The sequence below is a fragment of the Diadema antillarum genome, unplaced genomic scaffold, assembly GCF_040938485.1.
Source record: "Diadema antillarum isolate AM-2024a unplaced genomic scaffold, OU_Dant_1.0 scf00000111, whole genome shotgun sequence".
In the NCBI taxonomy this organism is placed as follows: domain Eukaryota; kingdom Metazoa; phylum Echinodermata; class Echinoidea; order Diadematoida; family Diadematidae; genus Diadema; species Diadema antillarum.
In genome coordinates this window covers 2600050-2620225 of record NW_027271000.1, presented here as the reverse complement: position 1 = coordinate 2620225, position 20176 = coordinate 2600050, and the positions used below count along the sequence as shown (strand labels likewise).

The window sequence follows — 20176 nt, the reverse complement described above, 5'->3', positions numbered from 1 at the left end:
TTTGTTTGTTTGTTTGGTTTATTTCTGCATTTTCTTTCTCCGAATACAATTGCAAATGAAAACAAAATGATACAGATACATACAAATCAATACACAAAAAAAATCATTTGCGTAACAACATTCAGTCTGAAGTGGCATAATTATGAATCAAAATAACATATTAAGGCTTACTGTATCTAATAACAAGGGAGAAATCAATACAGGGGACCGCCATCATAAGCAGAGCTTGACGTGGATGAGGCCCTATCTGAATATGTGATACCAATGTAATACAACACCAATTATATATGTACTCATAAAACTCTTAATCTTAATACACAAAACACATTTTGCTACAGAAAAAAAAACAGAAAAGAAAAAAAAAAAGAAAAAAAAGAAAAAGAAAAAAAAAGAAAAAAAAAAGAAGAAAAAAAAAAGACGTTAACACAATTCACACATTTTGGCGTGAAGGTCAGCAAAGAGCGATGAAAAAATGACAATAGATGATATCTTATATAATCATGTATAGTATCCACCCTCCATACATAATTAAATTGAACATATAAGTAAAGCGCAAATGAAATAAACCGAACCAAAGGGAAATAAGTGTAAAATAACACAAGTGGAAAAATCTGTCGATTGCGTGGATTACCGCAAAAGACACTAAATTGAATGTTAAAGGACAAGTTCACCTTCATAAACATAAGGATTGAGAGAATGTAGCAATATTAGTAGAACACATCATTGAAAGTTTGAGGAAAATCAGACAATCCGTTCAAAAGTTATGAATTTTTGAAGTTTTTGTGCAGTACCCGCTGGATGAGAAGACTACTGCAGTGTATGAATAACTTAGATGTCACATGCGTACAACAATATAAGGAAACATAAAGAGAATTTCACAAAATTCCATCTTTTGAAAAAAGTACACATTCCCCTGACTTGTTACCGACAAATGTTATGGGTAATATTATTCCCCCTGCCTTTAGAAAGAGGCAAGTCAAGTGCTCTTTTATTATGCGAAAAAAGTGAAAATATGTTGAATTTTCTTTTACATTTTCTTTATACTGTTGTACGCATATGACTCACAAGCTGTAGTAGTCTCCTCATCCAGCGATTCCAACACAAAAATTTAAAAAATTCATAACTTCTGCATCGATTGTCCAATTTTCCTCAAACTTTCACTGATGTGTTCTACTATATAATATTGTTGCATTTTCTCAATCCTTATGTTTATGAAGGTGAACTTGTCCTTTAAGTTCTGGCGATTCTGAATTCTCGAATCACCCCGCGGTAAAATCAACAAACTATGACGCGCTGTAAATTGATTGTTGGCAAAGTGGTACAATACATTTTGTAGGAATTCGAATGAACAACTTACATTTTTGAAAGGAATATAGGGCCTACACGACTTTGGAAGCTATTTAGATGAATTTGAATTAATGATTTTAATGTTGAAACGTAGCACTAAATCGTCGAATTCGAAAACAAAGGATTGAATTTGAGTGAAAATTTTGCGAAATTGAGGTCGAGAGACCCGATGATATGATATTCAGGATTTGAAAAAAAAAATGGATAGGAATACTGAAATTGTCGTGCATTTAGTATTGTTAATACTTGATACAGTTTCTACGTTATGCGTAAATGAGTACAAAATTTTTGAAACATGGAATTTTAGGTGAACCACATTGATAGGAAGATGTAAAGTGTCCTATGTATATTTTTTTTTCGTTCACGTTCCATATTCCATATTTCGTACAAGTTTTATATTCCATTTGATTTGAAGCAGAAATGTTTTTCACACAATGGTCAGTTTGAACCAATAATGCACAAATGTATAAGGACATAATTAACGTGTAATATGAGGAACCCACTAAAAAGCAAAGCTTGTAGGATGTGGGTTCCAAAAATATAACATAGGGTTTTAGTACAGTATATCAAAGTCAGAGCCTATATAGAGCCTATAGCTGCTCAATGAAATCCAATGTTTAGCTCATTTTCTCGGGAAGATATTGTCAATCATTTAAAAAATTTTGTGGGAACACCCTGGATATCACTTTACAGCTGTATTATTAAAAGGCAAATAACGTATCTCAATATTCATCTATGTAGGCCTCCAATACAATGGACTGGAATGTCCAAAAGGTTCCAAGAAAAAAAACAACATCTATAATGTCTTGGCTTTGGAACACTAAAAATAATCTTCTTCTATTGACCATATATCTTGCATGTTTCCCTGCAATCACTAATTATCCACCCTCGTAACTGTTGAACAGTGTGAACACACTCTGCTTGTCCTCGTGTGTGTTACGGATTGTTCCAAGATAATTGTATTTTTACAACAGCCCTTTGTAAATGCTTATGTGGATTAGCATTTTGTTGTAGCTGTTCATGTTTTTGCGTTATTTCAGTCTGTGTGGCCTTGGCTGCCTATTAAAAATTTTTTCCGTGTGAACGAAATCTGTCCAGGGCTGTCGTGACCTCTTCCTGTAATTGGGCCAGCGTTTGGGTTCTACGACTTTTTAATAGGTAAATTTGATTGCTTCATCAATAATTTACAACAAATAAATGAAATTTGCAAACAGAAATAAGTTAGTAGATATTCACTTGCATTTGTTTTTTGGACTTGAAGATCTGATTTTATTAAATGGATGAGAACTTGTATTTACACTACAACATCTTATCAAGGCTGTCCCTACTGTATGTACTCTTCCTAGTTCCATATCCTCCGCCATCTTTGTTGTCATCGCGCTGGGTCGAGGTCACGGGTGAGCCTCTGCATGCGATTATACACATCTCGCGAGCCAACGCATGTGCCCTTTGCGCACGTACGCAGCAGGTACACACAGCTAGGTGTATGGCCATTGACGATTCGGCCGCGGGATGGTCGTACGTACACAAGAAATGGATACGTTTTTCGATAGATCTCTTGCGAACCAGTCTGCCTCGCTCGATGATGTTTTCTGGCTTCAAAGATCTATAATTTTTCTGAAGTGTACGTGTAAGATCGACATGGCACCTGGTGCATAAATCAGCTCGTCGTAATGTTCTCCAAGTTGAAAATAATCGGAGTGAACGATCATTGACGGCGTCCAACCAAGGCAACGAGGTCGAACTTAGAAGAGATTTCTCCTCACAGGTTTATCAAAATATTGACCTTCCGTTTCAGAGGGACAGAGAAATCGTTCGACCATCTCTAACGTTACAGAGCCGAGTCTTGTTATTGCTACCACGATCCTGGTTTTGCGTGCTGAACCCGTGTTTTGCGTTGAGGCAACTCATCCAAGTGTTACACTCACACAGGTAGAATCCGAGTAAAAAGGTTGAATCGAACTTGAAACTGAAAAACAAACCAAATGTGGATTGCCTTCAATGCTTCATTCATACTCACCATTGGCATTGCCTTGGCATTGGCCATTGCTCACAAGCAAGCAATACGGCAATCAATCCAGGGGCAGGGCTTTATGCCTTAGCTTAGGGCTTAAGAGTTTGTAGCAGTGCACTGTTTTTGTTTGTCATGTTTGTGTTCCTAAATTAAACTTGAAGTGTTTTAACTTTTAGGGTTAAAGTTAGGACTCTTAGGAGAGATTGACAATGTGATTTTGCCGGACGCTTATTTTTCGTTGCCCTGAATTCCATCTTCAGCTCAGAGGATGAAATTTCGAGCAAAAATGACACTTAAATTAGGTATCTAGATTATAGTCTATACACTAACAGTAACACGTTAGACTTTTACAGCTACTCTACATCTAGAAACAGTAGAATCTAAAAGTTATAAAATTTACTAGTTCTAACGTTAGTTTAATAGTTGTTCACAAAGTCCTGAAAATTACGAATTTTGCAAAATTATGTGAATCATTCACTCCGACTTATGGAAAAAATCTAGGTTTTTTTTTCTTCTCCAAAGTTAACCCCTCTACAAAAAGTTGTCTTTTTGCACAGTGCAAATCGCATTAAAATTTATTTGAATTTATAGAACTAAATTTAGGTCTAATTCCGGATACGTTTATCGTAATGAAATATTGATGTCTTTAATACTCTCTTTTAGATCTCTCAATTCAAGTGCAGTGAACTGGGACTAGGAGCTGAAAATTGATGGAAAATGATTAGATCTAGAATTTAGAAACTATGGCAAGTTGAAAAAAGTCGGTTAAAAATATGTGTGTCCGTAGCTATGTGCTTATGTCTGCATCTGTCTTTTTGAGTGCACCTCTGTGTGCTCTTCTGGTACGCTTAAGGAACTGCATTATATTTCTTAACCAACTTTATTTAACTTGTAGGGTCTAGGGCCTACTTCGTACTTGCCATATTTGGTAAAACATTGATTTTTAGCTCCTGGTTACTAATACGTACTAACTGGAAAGATATGTTGCACAGTATTAGATGGCTAACAGTTTCAGATTGCACAGGCAGCGTAGAAACGTATGTCGCCATGTTTCGCAAACGGTGAATGAGTTGTTTTGAGCAACGACATGAATGTCGGTTATGGATATCAATGCCTCCAGATACGAAAGTGTAACTGAACTGGTTGAAATTTATGTGAGTGATTGGAATTAAGCCATCAAGTATTTCTTTGGATTTGGTGCAGTTTGGCCAGGTGGAATTTGAGATACGGATATCTATAATGTACACGACAAAATGTACCTCTGGTAATCCAGTTAACTACACTACAGTAGGACAACTAAACGTTAAAGTTGACCATGGGTTTTTAGCTCACCTGAGCCGAAGGCTCGAGTGAGCTATTGCGATCGTTCTTCGTCCGTCGTGCGTAAACTTTTTACATTTTCATCTTCTTCATGAAAACCCCAAGACCGATTTTCACCAAACTTAGCAGGTAGCATCCCTAGGAGGTTAAGATCTCAATTTGTTAAAATGGGCATGCCCCACCAAGGGGGCCCCCAGGGGGGCCCAAACACCCCAAAATTAAGGAATCTTTAAAAATCTTCTTCTCTAGAACCCGAAGTGATGGAGCTAAGTTAATACTTTGAGTTAGTACATTGATGACTGTACACTGTAGTTTCAAGTTTGTTCATGGCAGAATCAGGGGTGCCCCCCCCCCCCCCCTTGGGACCCAGGGGAGAGGTCCTAATGGGGCCTAAATTGTACATTTTCATCTTCTTCTTGAGAATCCCATGACCCATTTTTACCAAACTTGGCAGGTAGCATCCCTAGGGGCATAGGATCTCAATTTATCTAAATGGGCACCGTGTCCTACCTGGAGGGCCCCAAGAGGCCCAAACCTCCCAAAATTAAGGAATCTTTAAAAATCTTTTCTAGAATCAGAAGTGATAGAGCCAAGATAATACTATGAGTTAGTACATTAATGACTGTAGTTTCAAGTTTGTTCATAGCAGATCCAGGGGTGCCCCTTTTGGGGGCAGGGGGAAGGGGTGGGGGGGGGGGGGGTTCAAATGGGGGCCTAAATTGTTCATTTTCATCTTCTTGAAAACCTCATAATGAATTATCACCAAACTTGGCAGGTAGCATCCCTAGGGGATGGGATCTCAATTTGTTAAAATGGGCACCATGCCTCACCCAGGAGGCTCCCAGGGTTGCCCCAATCCTCCAGAATTAAGGAATCTTTAAAAAAAATTGGGCCCTTATTGTGCATTTTCATCTTCTACTTGAGAATGTCTGGTCAAATTTTGGTAGAGCTGTGAATAATTTAGATTAGTGACTGCGTGAAAGGTGAACTTGAGATACTCAGGTGAGCGCAAGACCCCCGGGTCTCTTGTTGTCAATGCCACACTGGGGCCAGGGATGAATGATGGCATGCTGATACAATGAGGCCTATTTTGGCACTCCACATGACATAGAATCTGCACTGTGTCTAGCCTGCTCAGATGCTGTGCAAAGCATGGCATCCGACAGCTACATGTTCACTGTAGGAAGGATACAATGTAGGTTTCCTCAAATATATGAGAACACAGTGTCTCGTAAAGTGTGAGTTCCTAATACAAAAATTGTAGTTCTTTCAGTATACTTTCATTGTATCTTCTGTGTGAAGTTTGACTCCTCCAAATTTCCATTGTTTTGACTGGTATAAAGCAACATTGTTATGCAGAATGATTCATAATTTCTTGTGGTGAAGCTTTTTGATGCAAAGTTTCGAAATGGAAGCTTTGCAAAACCCACATATGCATGTGCAACGAGAAGTAGCCACAAAGAAATTGAAAGTTTGAAAATTTCAAATTTAAATATTTTAGTGGGTTTGGGTCACTAGAGAAAAAAAAGTCCTGTTGAGCTCTGATTCACAATTCAAAGAAAATATGTACCTGGTATATTTGCACATTCGCAGGAAGCTCAGTGAGAGCTTAAAGTCACTATCAAGCATGCAACATAGCCTCTTGTATAATTAGCATGTATCAAATTTCACACTGCATGTGTGCGAACTATTACGGCATGCATTTTTCAGTGAGGACATACATGGGCTTGATATGTTGTAAAACTGCATACATGTATTAATCTTGTTGAGGATGCTATTTTTGTGGGGGTGTTTTGTGTGTACAATAAATTAGCAACAAATGAACAAAATCATCCACATTTCATGTTATAAGAGAAAAAAATAAACAAAAAGGAAGAAGATAAAAGCATCCTGCCAAAGTAGACTAGTCATTCTAACTCAGCCAATCATTTATGCTGTTGCAACTCATAACATGTGTGCATTATGACCTTGTCTGCATCTTGCCGGAAATTAATGTAAGCACTGTGCATATTGATTTGAAAAGAATGCTCGATAATACAGATTTTTTTTTTCCCTTTTACCATTCTTTCACAGGCAAACTCTGTTTTGGTGCAAAGGCTACCTGAATTGTGGCCACTTGCATTTGGACTACAGTTCCTGAAAGTTAGCATCTCAAGGTCAGTTGTTTGAGGGGGGGGGGGGGGGGGGGTATCAGCCATGTAGTGTTACAGTTGTTCTGGGGCCTCTTTCGTAAAAGCTTGTAGGACAGCAACTCTTGCTAGAACCACAGCCTTCTTTAGCAGCAACTAATCATGGAGGATTCTTGTCAGTACCATGACACTTGCCATTACATCAAGAGTTTGCTAAGCCATTGCATCAAGAATTGCTGTCATAGAAACTTTGTATGAAATACATGTATGGCCCTGCAGGGCAAATTTTCACCTTCAAAGTTTATTTACATATTGTACAGACAGGCCAGTATTACAAGGACTGTGCTGTGGTAACTTGTTGCAGAGACTCCAACTCTCCCGCTTTCGACGGTAGATCTCCCGCCGAAAGCCTACTTTTGCAAAGTCTCCCGTTCTCCTGCTTGAGATTTAATTGCTCCCGCCCTGGCTCTGGGTCTCCTGCTTGAAATGATTTCTTACTTATTGCCATCGTATGATGAAAAATAAGCCTTAGATAGCAAAAGAGAGCATCTAGAATCCTAGAGCTTCCAGCAGGCCCTAGACCCCGGCCGCAAGTAACTTCGCACTCTTGATGTGCGCTTTGCACATCAGGGCGGTGCGCACATCAATTTGGAGTCTCCCGTTTGCTAGGGGTTTCAGGCGGGAGAATCTCCAGATCAGAAGGCGCTTGAGGTTGGAGTCTCTGTTGTTGCTCCTTGTGTATTTCACATGTTCAATGCAGTGGAAGCCTTATGAAACAATTACAATATTTATCAGTCATACAAGTATATTAAGTGTATCGGTACATGTAAATGATGTCTTGGCCTTGTGAGCGTCCCTTTTGTAAGAATTCCCTTTGAAATGAATTAGAAAAGAGGAAATTCAATTCTTTCACAAAATCATTCTGGAATGTAATGGATTAGTGATAACTTTTGAAGGGGAATTATAGTCGCTGAATTTTTGGCATTTTTACGCCTCTACCATAATGGTGCTGAAGGCATTTTGTTTTTAGTGTTGATTGAGGTAAGGTCAAAGGTCAGAGGGTAAAAAAGTTGCTCTGCTTTGGCAAACCAGTCATTTCATTTCATTTTTGTTGAGCCCATCGGAGGTGAGGGGAGACTAAGGCAGGGATCTCCTGCGGCGTCTGTCCGTCCGTCATCCGTCCGTCGTCCGTCCGTCCGTTGTCTGTCCGTAACGCTACAAAAACATCAATTACTCTTTACTCTGGGCTTCAATTGCAATCAAACTTCGAGGGAAGAGGGGTCATACAAAGTGTCACATATATGAAGGTCACCTCAAGGTCAAAGCTCACAGGCAGGGGTCAATGAACTTTTGGGCCCAATGTTAAGTTTTTATGGCGCGTTTCTATTATGAGTCATAACTTTTGATCCATAACTCCATTTGTGACCAAACTTGGATGGTAGATGTCCCTTGGGGAATGGATGATCACCACAAGGTCAAAGGTCACAAGCAGGGGTCAACAAACTTTTAGAGCCCAATGTTAAGTTTTTATGGCGCGTTTCTATTATGGGTCAAAACTTTTGATCCATAACTCCATTTTTGACCAAACTTGGATGATAGATGTCCCTTGGGGAGTGGATGGTCACCACAAGGTCAAAGGTCACAAGCAGGGGTCAACAAACTTTTAGAGCCCAATATTACGTTTTTATGGCGCGTTTCTATTACGGGTCATTACTTTTTATCCATAACTCCATTTGTGACTAAACTTAGATGGTAGATGTCCCTTGGGGAGTGGATGGTCACCACATGGTCAATGGCACAAGCATGGGTCAACAAACTTTTAGAGCCCAATGTTAAGTTTTTATGGCGCGTTTCTATTAAATGGGTCGTAACTTTTGTTCCATAGTTCAGCCGTTTGTGACCAAACTTGGATGATAGATGTCCCTTGGGGAGTGGATGGTCACCACAAGGTCAATGGCACAAGCATGGGTCAACAAACTTTTAGAGCCCAATGTTAAGTTTTTATGGCATGTTTCTATTAAATGGGTCATAACTTTTGATCCATAGTTCAGCCGTTTGTGACCAAACTTGGATGATAGATGTCCCTTGGGGAGTGGATGGTCACCACAAGGTCAAAGGTCACAGGCAGGGGTCAACGAACTTTAAGGGCCCAATGTTAAGTTTTTATGGCACGTTTCTATTTTGCCATAAATTTTTGCCATTTTATATCTCTTTTTATATGTTATATCTCTTTTTTTCTATCTGTATCCCATTCGTGTACAATTTCTTGTACGCGAATTGGCGAGACACATTATGGCACTTGCCTTGTTTAAGCTAGGAGTGTCCAGTGGTGACAGGGAAGGAGCGAATTTACAGTAAATATGCCTGTCTGTGGTTGTGATAGGGCAAAGATCAGTGTTAAAGGTTACTGTACTTTGGTTAGAAATGTTAACCAAAACATCTCATCCCATAACTTCAGCTGGGGACGTTTATTTGTAATACAGTCAACCTTGCTTAAGTCGATCTTGCACAAGTCGTATACACTGTAATTGCCTAAGTCGAAGGTCTTTCCAAGTCTTCTTCTCTTAATCTATTGATTTTGATCCCGCAAAAGTCAAATTTTCTCTGAGTCAAAGCCTTTTTTTTCAGTCTTTTTAGATTTGACTTAAAAGCAAGGTTGACTGTATTATCCAGTATACATAAATCAGCATTTAATTTCTTGAAATGATAATTGTGAAGGGTCAAGGTATAAGGTCAACCTAATCAACATTTTTTTGAAGTAAGGGTAAAAGGTCAAGGTCAATTAAAATCAGCTAAAATGACACAACCTAGGTACAAATTCCACGACATGTACAGTTGTAAGTCTTCTGGAAAATGTTATTTAGTGTAATGGAAGGAGAAATTCTTGGCCCATGGTCAAGATCAACTTCATGAAAGTGTAACTGATGGGCCTTGCTTTTTTTATGGCGTAAAGTGATTGTATGAGAAGTTGAGGCATCCCAGTTGACTATACACAGTAGTCAAATTACTGATTTTTTTTTCTTCTCTGTATTACATTGGATGCTACAGCCCAACAGGCTATTTTTGTGATTCCATCATTCCCTACTAAAGGCTTAAGTAATTGAGTTGATGGATTCATAAGTATACCATGTAAAGTCTACCAAGTAGATCTGGAGATTTGAAATATTTTGTCATCTACAATACACATCATGCATCTTTACCCATGGCTGTTTGATGTTTTAGGACATGATTACAATTTACTTTCATGCAACAAAATGCAGTAAAAATAAATTTGATATGTTGGTCAATATGTGTCTTAGAATATGGGGTCATGTGTAATTGGACCGATATCTAGATCGGTATACATGTATATGTACGCAAATAGTGTTTTCATATCAAGTTGTATGATGATACAAGTTGTATGACTTCCTCAACAAAGCATTAATGTTGCTATTAAAATGCTCTGCTGTTCTTGCCTATTTCATAAAAATGGAAACATAAAACAAAATGTTGAATCAAATCAAGAATGGGATCTACAATGTTCAAAGACTATTAAACTCACTGTTATAATAATATGCTCTTGGCACGGATACAAAGGGTACTTCAATGATATGCCATGAGTATTTCAGCTTGCATTATGTTATTTTTTGGTAGTTGTATACCATACATGTATGTTCTATTATGCAAATAGTGCATGATTTTGAATGCACTATACTAGATTATATACGCGACAAATGCACAAGTACAATTGTAGCCCAAGTGCAGTTTTATTTCACTGAGGTCGAATAAGGTGTATTGTAACACTTATTTTTCTAGCTCTAGGCTGGTCTTGGCCAGGACCGTTAGTGCCGTAGATTCTGCACAAACAATCAGAATTCCAGCTTACGACTACATACCCTGCACGGTCCATGGAGAATCAAGCTTGTGTTTCCTCAAATATAGAATATGCAAATACAGATGTTGTCCAAATCTAAATAAAATGGATCAGAAGGTTCTATACATTCCACTATTGTGTTACGACCAAGTAAAATGGGGCTTTCAGTTCAGACCGCTTGCCTTTAGGACTATGTACGTAAAGTTGGGATGTTGCGTTCCAACTATGCTGAGCGAGTGTAATCTGCTGTATGCACGGATGCCTGTGTTCTGCGCTTCATACACGCTGTGCCTACGCTTTCCGCTGCGTGGCTGCAGCGTATCGTAGGCACAGTGTGTATGAAGCACTAGCACGCTCGTAGCAATACACCTATATTATATTACATGTGTGTACTACAAGTTTTGTCCGCGTATGCGTAGAAACATGCAGTCAGTACTACGGAGACGCTAGGCTACGACTGTAAGTACACCATGACTGCGCAGTAGTGCAAATGATATTTATCATGCACTATAACAACATTTATGCACATCACATGGTATCAATCTGGCCAATCACAAATCTTGCTATTGATAGCACTATTTACTAGTTACATTATATTTCAAGTGTGCTATAATGATGCATGTTGCCTACATACTGTATGAGTGCCTAGTGCATCAAGTGTCCAATTAGAGGAAGATGTTAACTTAGCTGACAGCTGCTCAAATACATGTAGCTCTCTGGAGAAGTTGAACTGTATCACTTCCATGCATGCATGCATGGATACAACATGTACTAAGGTACATGGAGTGTGAGATGTTGGTGGTCACGCAGAGGAGCGGAGATACAATTGTATACCTAATGTACATATTGTATCATGATCCACTTCACTGTTTTGAGAAGGAGTTCGAATGGATGGAAGTCTTGCCATAACCTACAATGTATTGTATCACTGCCTTTAGTGTGCTACAGTATAATCTATTCAGGTTTGTATTGGTTTTGTGTTACAGAGTGAAGGTCATTTTCACAGATGTGAAAATAGTGATTTACAAACAACAAGAGTTAATACACGTATGTTAGCTTCTTGTTTATCATTCTAAATAGTAATGGATATCACTTGTTTTGATAGACAATCTGCCACTGTCAGATTGGGTTTGTGTGTGTGTGTGTGTGTGTGTGTGTGTTTCCTCCTACAGTTTTGATACAAAAAAAAAAAAAAAAACACCTACCAGAACAATAACATTGTATCTCATTCAAATCATTTTGTCAATATGCACTTCATGAATATTAAAGCATTCTATAGAAAAAATGTGTTTGCGGTTTTGCATTGTGACATCCCAAACATAAAGGTTAACGTGGTGGTTGTGCCCAGGCATAGCAAACTGGGGGTAATGGTTCAGAGTGTCATATAAGTTTATGTATTATCTGCTTGGAAAAAAAATAGATTTTTTTTTTAAATGAATTGAGCAGTCAGTTGTGCCCAGGCATACTGTAGCAAACTGGGGGTAATGGTTCAGAGTGTCAAATAAGTTTATGTATATCTGCTCGAGAAAAGAAAAATAGATGAATGAATTGAGCAGTCAATCTTCGGAATTTCATGGAAATTTTGTGGGTAGTTCCCTCAAATTTCTTTAAAGTTTTCTGAAATACAATGTTGTTGTTTTTTTCTAGTAATGATACCGTGTCAATTTCTATTAATTAATGAAGATAAAAAAGTATTAAAAAGTAAGATTAGCTTTATTGTCCTTGTATAATTGTGTACTTAATTACAAGCCATGATCTTTTGAGCAGAGTCCAAGTTGCCCTGTCATATTAAAATTTGACATGTTTATTTCAAAGAGTAAGTCTGAATATTCTTGTATCAGATGAAATTGAAATTGCTCTTTGAAAGAAAATTGCAGTAATGTTTGTAGATTTTCATTATGCAAGCCATTTAAATTCAATTTTAATTCAAAATTCAATATGAAACACACAATTTCCTTTACTTGCAAAGAGTTCACTTAATGCAGAGTTAGGAAAGTCTCACTGTTTCTGCAAGAGGCTCCTTGAGAACTTCAATATCTCTTCATGCCCTGGCAATGTAAATCTTCCTGATTTGATAATTAGTTTTGTTCATTGAGATGCATGAAACACTACATCTATCTCCCTGACTGCCCTGTAGAATTAATTTCCTAGTTTTGCTGTGAGAATATTGGCAGCTCTGTCTATGATTTTTATCTTTTACCGTGACCTTGTGAGATTACTTCTGATCATGAATAAGGCCCATAATATTTGCTCAAAATTAAAATTTATGTATATACTTATTTGCACTTGATAATGATGTGCTTTACAAGCAGCCAAAAGGGATGTTTTTATAATAAATTATACAGTATCTGAATACGATGATCTTTTGCGATTAAAAGGCAATGCAATGAGGCCATACTACAGAGATGTTGTTCCCGAAGATTGGTTGATAACACCAACCTTGTCCTTCCACTCCTCATTGTACAATTCGTAGATTTGTAGAGTTAAGTGAATGATTTCTGTTAGGTCATGTATGTACTACCATACATACTTGTATGCTACATTGTTTGTACACTCTATGTACATGTACTGTACATTATTGCTGCCTCACATGGTCTATGCAGTTTATAATGCAGCCTGAAACTTTGAAAAGCATTTTTTTTTTTTTTTAAATGCATTGGCTATACTGTATCAATCAAAGTTGACCAGTGTTGTATGGGTTGCTTGTACATGTTATTTCAAGTTTGGTGCTAGTGCGAGTGTTACCTCAGCACTACAGTGTAGCACTGGTGATAAAACCGAACTTAAAATCAGTCGGTGTTGGGAGGATACCTCAAAATTATGACGTATATTTCCGGTACAATGTAGTTGGTGTTGGGCCCAGTGTTGAATGTGGTCTACTGACCAGCTTGCCGTTCGTGTTAGTGATTATCATGCTTTTTTTTTACCCATTGGCTAACACTAGCCCCTAGGGATTATCATCTTTGTCATTTCAAGTTCGATGCTGGTATTAGCATTGCTGTGCGAGACCCACATTCACATCCATACAAGACGAAGATGCATGTTGTACGTTCAAAGTCTATACAATTGCAGTGGTTGATCCCAGAACATACATTGTACATGAATGCTCTAGACATGGCTACATAAATCTGAGCCTGGGAGAAAAATGATTGCTGTGATTCAGAGAAGGGATGAAATTTCTGTCTTTTTCATTGTGTCAAAAACTAAGCAGTCCTGACTACATCTTTTAATATTTGGCTCGAATTATGCGCCAAGTTGCTTTTTTCGTCACGCAGTTCCTGCAGACTTTGCAATGGTGTGATAATCACACCTACATATTGTAGTGTTGGGATCGATAATTGTGATCGGCATCGCTTGCGTTAATCTTACCATCTAGTGTTGGAGTTTGATTTATAAAAGGCAGTTGTTTGTTATGGAGATACAGGACTGTAGCACTAGCACTAACACCGAACTTGAAATCACCTACATGTACTGTACAGTGTATCAGGGCATTACAAAGGCATGATCCCCTGCTTGCCTGATGGGGCATTTAAATGCAAGTGCCCATTCTTTTTACTTAGCTAGACGGTGAGTTTTGATCGCCTAGGTAACTGGAAAGTGGGTTTGTAGAACCTTAATATTGCCTGTTCCTTGCTTGCAATATGTCTTCATTAGCAGCAGCAACCGGGGTTTCTTAGGAGCAACAGTACTGTACATGTATTAAAGAGCACTTTACATTTTATCCTAGTCATTTGTATCTTGTTGATAGAAAGCTGCCGTGTCATCTAAGACAGGAGAGTTGTTATTTCTGTATGTGTCTCGCAGGCTTGTGACCGGACAGTGTGGCATTTACTTGTAGCTTCCTTGCTGTATCTGGGTCACTGCTCATAAATTGTGGCAATGTATTCATCTCATGTTTGTAATACAGGATCCATGTTTCCTACATGTATGTGCATGAAACCGATCAGTACGCATTTGAGTACACATGTACAACATGTTGCCATATACTGATATACAGTGGTTGGTTGATCTCACATTAAGACCTGATGGCCTAGAAAGTAGTAAATGGGGATAAAAATCATCGCAATTCATGGGTTCAAATCAAACTCAACATGCACTAGATGGATGGTGAAGACATGTTGAATGACCTGCTGATTGTATTTTACTATTACAGCTTGTTTAATCTGTATGCTCTTTCATGATCTTTTTCTACCAACACAGTATGATTTTTTTCCCCACTCTTGCATGTATGCTGGGCATAATGTATTAAAAGTAATAATCAATGACTGTATGATTTACAATTGTACTTCAATGTACACAGTACAAAATATTTATCTGAACACTCAATCTCACAGTAAACATGAATTTTCAATATTAGAGTACCTTACTTTCCATCAATGTACATTGTGCAATATCTTGTGAAATGATTGATTTCACTGCAACTGAATATTCAGTTTGAAAGGCTGTCTTGTCATTTTCGAGGTATCGGGGCAATTATCCCCCAAGGACTAATTAACCGCCCAGCTAAATACTGGTTCGTGAGAAGATTAGAGTGAAGACTATGGTTAGGGTTAGAGTTTGGGTTAGGGTTAGGATTGTAGGTTCACAATTAGGATTAGGGTAAGGGTCAGGAGAAGGATCCAGGCTAATTGTCCAGGGGGTATTTGCCCTAGAACCCATTTCCCTTTCTGTATCTGTATATTTTCAGTCTTCATCATCTTCTATAAAGCCTGGTGAAATTTTTATTGGGAGCACTGTACGTAATTGTTTGTGAATTAACATGAATACAATATAAATCATTTCATTTGTTACAATATCGCACTATTTCAGAAAGGAGGAAGTATGAGTACAGTAGACAAAATAATGTTACCTTTCCAAAGTGATACTTCTGCAGAAGTCACAGACTTTCTTTAAATGCAATGGACCACTTTTTACGCCTCCACCATGAAGTGTCGCCGGAGGCAGAATGTTTTCGGGTTGTTTGTCCATCCATCCTTTCGTCCTTCCTTCCATCTGTCCTGCAATCCATCCATCTGAAATGAATTTTATGGACAGTGTAACTTAAAAGCTGTTTGAGGTATCCTAATGAAATTTTATATTTGTATACCATGAGTGGACAAAATTAAATCCTAGTTCAAGGAAAGTAAACACTCATTACATTTGTGACAAACGTGTCATTTTTTTTCCCCCTTAACCCTAAAAGGGCCAGGGCGGAACCCCCCCCCCCCCCCAAGGAAGGCCTTGTTCATGAGGCTTCCTGACTTTTTTTAGTTCAAGTCTCAAGTAACTTTTGAGTCCAAATTTGCAACAGCTGCGCGTACTGGTACAAAGCAACGCCCATTTTCGTGACTGCATGTCATCACAAAAAGGACACAATTTTAGGATTTTGTGTACATTTCCAATGGAAAACAGTGCTCTGGCATGAAACTTACAAAAACCTATATTTACTATTAATCATTTTGATTGACTTATATGCTAATTATGGTAGAAAAGTTGTCAGTGACAATTTCCAATTAAAAGATAAAGAAAAAACAAGTGAAAAACACAGAAATACCTACATTCCAAAAACAATAGCATACATAAGAATTAAAATGACTTTTGCAAGGTTTTATGATGTACAATTGTTGAATTTGTTAAAAGCAGATATACTAACCCCCAAAATAGACTCTCAATGCTTTTACCGTAATTAATGTTTACAAGGCTAAAATAAGATTTTGGGCTTACTTTGCATAAACAGTTAAAATCAGAAATTGATAATTTAAAAAGATTTTAAGACACAATCTTGTAGATTACAACTAGGATGTCTATTTTCATCTTCTTAAAAATGCATGGTCATTCCCCCCCCCCCCCCCCCCGATCTTTGCTGGCATTATTGCTAGCGTGATACAATAGTGTCATGTATGTACAATATGTAAAAGAAAGAAAGAATTCCACTGCAGTTGAAAATTAGTCTGAAAAGAAGGAGCAAAAATTTCTTCTAGCACAACAATGAAAATTTGATTAAAATCTGATGAAAAATAAGGAAGTTATAATATCTTAACGTTTTGCTAATTTTGGTTTCATGCGCTTACATGTACATTGTAGTAGGAATTCCTCTTTAAACGAGGGCGACTGTCTTGGGCAAAATCTCTCTAGGTCGAATCTCACCAATTATGACATTTTCAGCAGTAACTTTATTTAGGAATGCTGAGTATAATATAATGTGATAGGAAGGGTAGCGGTAATAACCCAGATATTTCCATGAAGTAATATTTAGCAGAAAGACATGGTCAAAGATCAGTATCCACCCCCCCCCCCCCCTTCAAAAAAAAACATTAAAAAAGCAATAGATAAATTATTTCTAGCCAGCAATCACTTCAAATGGGAATGACCAGTGATAATATAAGATACATGTACAAAGGGTAGACACAACATGTAAATTTGTAAGTTTAATTATTTGCACAAACATGACAATGACGGTAATCAACGGTCACTGCACTTTCATTTCTTTTCCCCTAGCCATGACATTACTTGGAATATCCATTGGTAATATCATTGAGTAAGAAGAATACAACTCAATAATCAAGTTGTAGTTGCCTGAAGAGATGGATGAGATGAAAGGTCAAAGGTCACTAAAATTTACACTGTAGCTCACATGTTATTTCCAGATTATTAATTCCACTAGGTATATATAGAGATTTGTTGAACTGGATAGAAATTAATTGAAAAATATTTCCTATTTGCAGAGAGGGTCCATCCTTGGGTCTGTGGTCAAAATCAGTGAGCTTCATTTACAGAGAAATGTAAACTTCCAGGTGTTATGGGGTACACATTGTGTTGAGACACCTGTTTCATGATTGTTGACTTGCAGTGAGTGTATTTTGACTATGTATGTATATACCAACCATCTACAGAAGGGAACTTGGTGAAGAGTTCAACAAGAGATATCATCAGCTGTGTTTTCCATTCTACAGTAGGGTCTGCTGTGATGTTTTTATGTTCATCACATCAGCCTGAAAATGAAACAACCTAGTAAACAGACTTGGGAACACCTGCCCTCAACGTGTAAGCAGGTGGTTCAGACAAATTTTTTTTGGAACAAAAGGAACAATGTTGTTGCCAGCAGTTATAAGAGCAAGAATAGCCTTCAGCCTCAGGACTTAGAAATGATTGAAGGCATCTTGATGCATACAAATTGTACCTTTCACATTTTTAGAAGAGCTACAAGATATTTTGTCTGGCTGTGATATTGTTGTGTACTCCATTATTTAGTGGTAGGTAAATGGTGCCTTTGAATATTTCCTTCCTCTAATGTTGCAGTGTTGTTTGTTTTGCCCCTCAGCTGACAGTCACCACGACGGCGCATTGTAGCACAACGCTCTACCCGAGGTGGCCAACGGTCACTGTACCTACCTGTGAGTGGAAGACGGGTGGTGCTTCACCAAGGGCTAATCATTCGTGCAGCCTCATACCTACAGGTCAGTCACAAACAAAAGAAATAATGCCAGTTTCCTTTAATCCTGTACACTAATAATTTTTCCCCCATTTCTCTTTTGTTATTGGAGAAATGGGAATGATGATATTTAAATATGGCTACCCATTGCTAAGTATAGTTATGAGGGAGTTTTCCTTGAATAAAGTCTGCAAGATTTTGAATTCCATTGTGGGAAGGCATAATACGAGTTACTGTCATGTAGATGCGTGAAAAAATGTATCACTATGTCACATTCACTGTATTGGAGTTGCCTGTAAAAGAGTTCTTTGACTTATATGTAACAAAGCATTTGAACATGGTATGCTGAAATTAAGTGCATACAGGTGTATAAGCAGATATGTTGGCATTTCTGCACTGTCCAGTGTATGCACTGGAGATACATGCATTACAGACACATGTCCTTGTCCATGTATTGTCAGAGAAGCATATCAGCAGTTGTAACAATGAGTTGTGTGCCACTCTCAATCTAATTTTTGTCAAATTACCAGGCTGAATTTGACGTAGTGGAAAATGGGCAATGCTGGAGCAAAGCGGGAGGGGAAGGATGGGCCTTCGTCACCGACCAAGGAGTCGCCGTCGTCCTTTGATTTCAAGCCAGGCAAGATTCCCATCATTCAGCAGACCTCGCTTGATGACAGTCTCGATCTGCAAGGCGGAACCCTCAGGGTGAGACTGAAAGTATTGATTACTCAGAGCTAGAAGCTTACAATCACTCCCTCGACGCTAGAAGATGTGTGACAATCTGCATTTCTTTGGTGGTTGATCGAAGTGTGATAAAGCACACTGTCTTGCGTTTGCACTGCTTGACTTATTAAACATTGCTTTGTTGTGACATACATTGAGTAGTATTATTTCTTTATTATGGAAGCATTAATAGATACATGGCTTATGATTTGGAGATTACAGCCTCTTCATGTTGTATTGAATTAGAAAATGTCATTAAAGTCAACACTTCTAATTAAAGGTCAAAATTTGTTTATGCATATACATATGTTCTCTTTGAAAATGATATATATCAAGGTGTATATCTGAAATCAAATTGATGTCAGATTAGCTAGTTGTTGATCTGGTGTTGGTATCATTGCTCCCTTACTGTTGCCTCTATCACCCTTTTGTGGTGGTGCTACAAGTACATGATGGGATATTAGTGCACACCTTGGTGGATCAGCCTTTGCAGCTGTGTCATGTATTAGAATAATAGAGCTTCCACTAGTTTGAGAGGTCCACATCAATGGAGTATGTTATTACCTATAAACAAGGATGGAGTGAACTTCATGTTCTTTGCCACATTCCTTCATGCCTCTCATTGGAATTGGTTCAGAACTAGAGGGTTGACCTGGTGGAGCTGTATCAGGATTTGTCTAGATGGTGTTGTGTTGGGTTGGAAAATACTTTTTGGTAGCCTCTACTGTAGTCAGAAAAGACTTTTCTTGTGTGCATCTACATGTAACACCTCTGCCTAACAAGTATATTCAATAATTGGATATTTTGCCAGTTGGCCTTTTATTTTGATGCGTAATTGTGCACGGTATTATAATGCCCTGTAACAGGGATTAGGCAGCAGCAAGTTCCTTGAAAGAGGGAGGTTATTAGCTCACCTGAGCCAAAGGCTCAAGTGAGCTATTGCGATCGCCCTTCGTCCGGCGTCCGTCGTGCGTCGTGCGTCGTGCGTCGTCCGTCGTCCGTCGTCCGTCGTGCGTAAACTTTTTACATTTTCATCTTCTTCTTGAAAACCCCAAGACCGATTTTCATCAAACTTGGCAGGTAGCATCCCTAGGGGGTTAGGAACTCAATTTGTTAAAATGGGCACCATGCCCCACCCAGGGGGCCCCCAGGGGGGCCCAAACCCCCCAAAATTAAGGAATCTGTAAAAATCTTCTTCTCTAGAACCAGAAGTGATAGAGCTAAGTTAATAATATGAGTTAGTACATTGATGACTGTAGTTTCAAGTTTGTTCATGACAGAATCAGGGGTGCCCCCCTTGGGACCCAGGGGAGGGGGGTGGGGAAGGGTTCTAATGGGGCCTAAATTGTACATTTTCATCTTCTTCTTGAGAACTC

At 38.3% G+C, this 20176-nt stretch overlaps 1 protein-coding gene across 2 annotated transcripts in view; it reads left to right on the top strand.

Annotated features, from left to right (window-relative positions):
* The first annotated feature begins 2993 nt into the window (after positions 1-2993).
* The window catches only part of LOC139719483 (5'-AMP-activated protein kinase subunit beta-2-like), a 29156-nt gene continuing 11973 nt past the window's right edge, over positions 2994-20176 (top strand). For both annotated transcript variants that reach the window (XM_071630899.1, XM_071630900.1), the window contains exons 1-4: positions 2994-3279; positions 6755-6837; positions 17964-18099; positions 18605-18782. In XM_071630899.1, the coding sequence (XP_071487000.1) occupies positions 18627-18782 (156 nt within the window). In that variant the 5' untranslated portion in view covers positions 2994-3279; positions 6755-6837; positions 17964-18099; positions 18605-18626. The remainder of the gene's footprint in view (positions 3280-6754; positions 6838-17963; positions 18100-18604; positions 18783-20176) is intronic.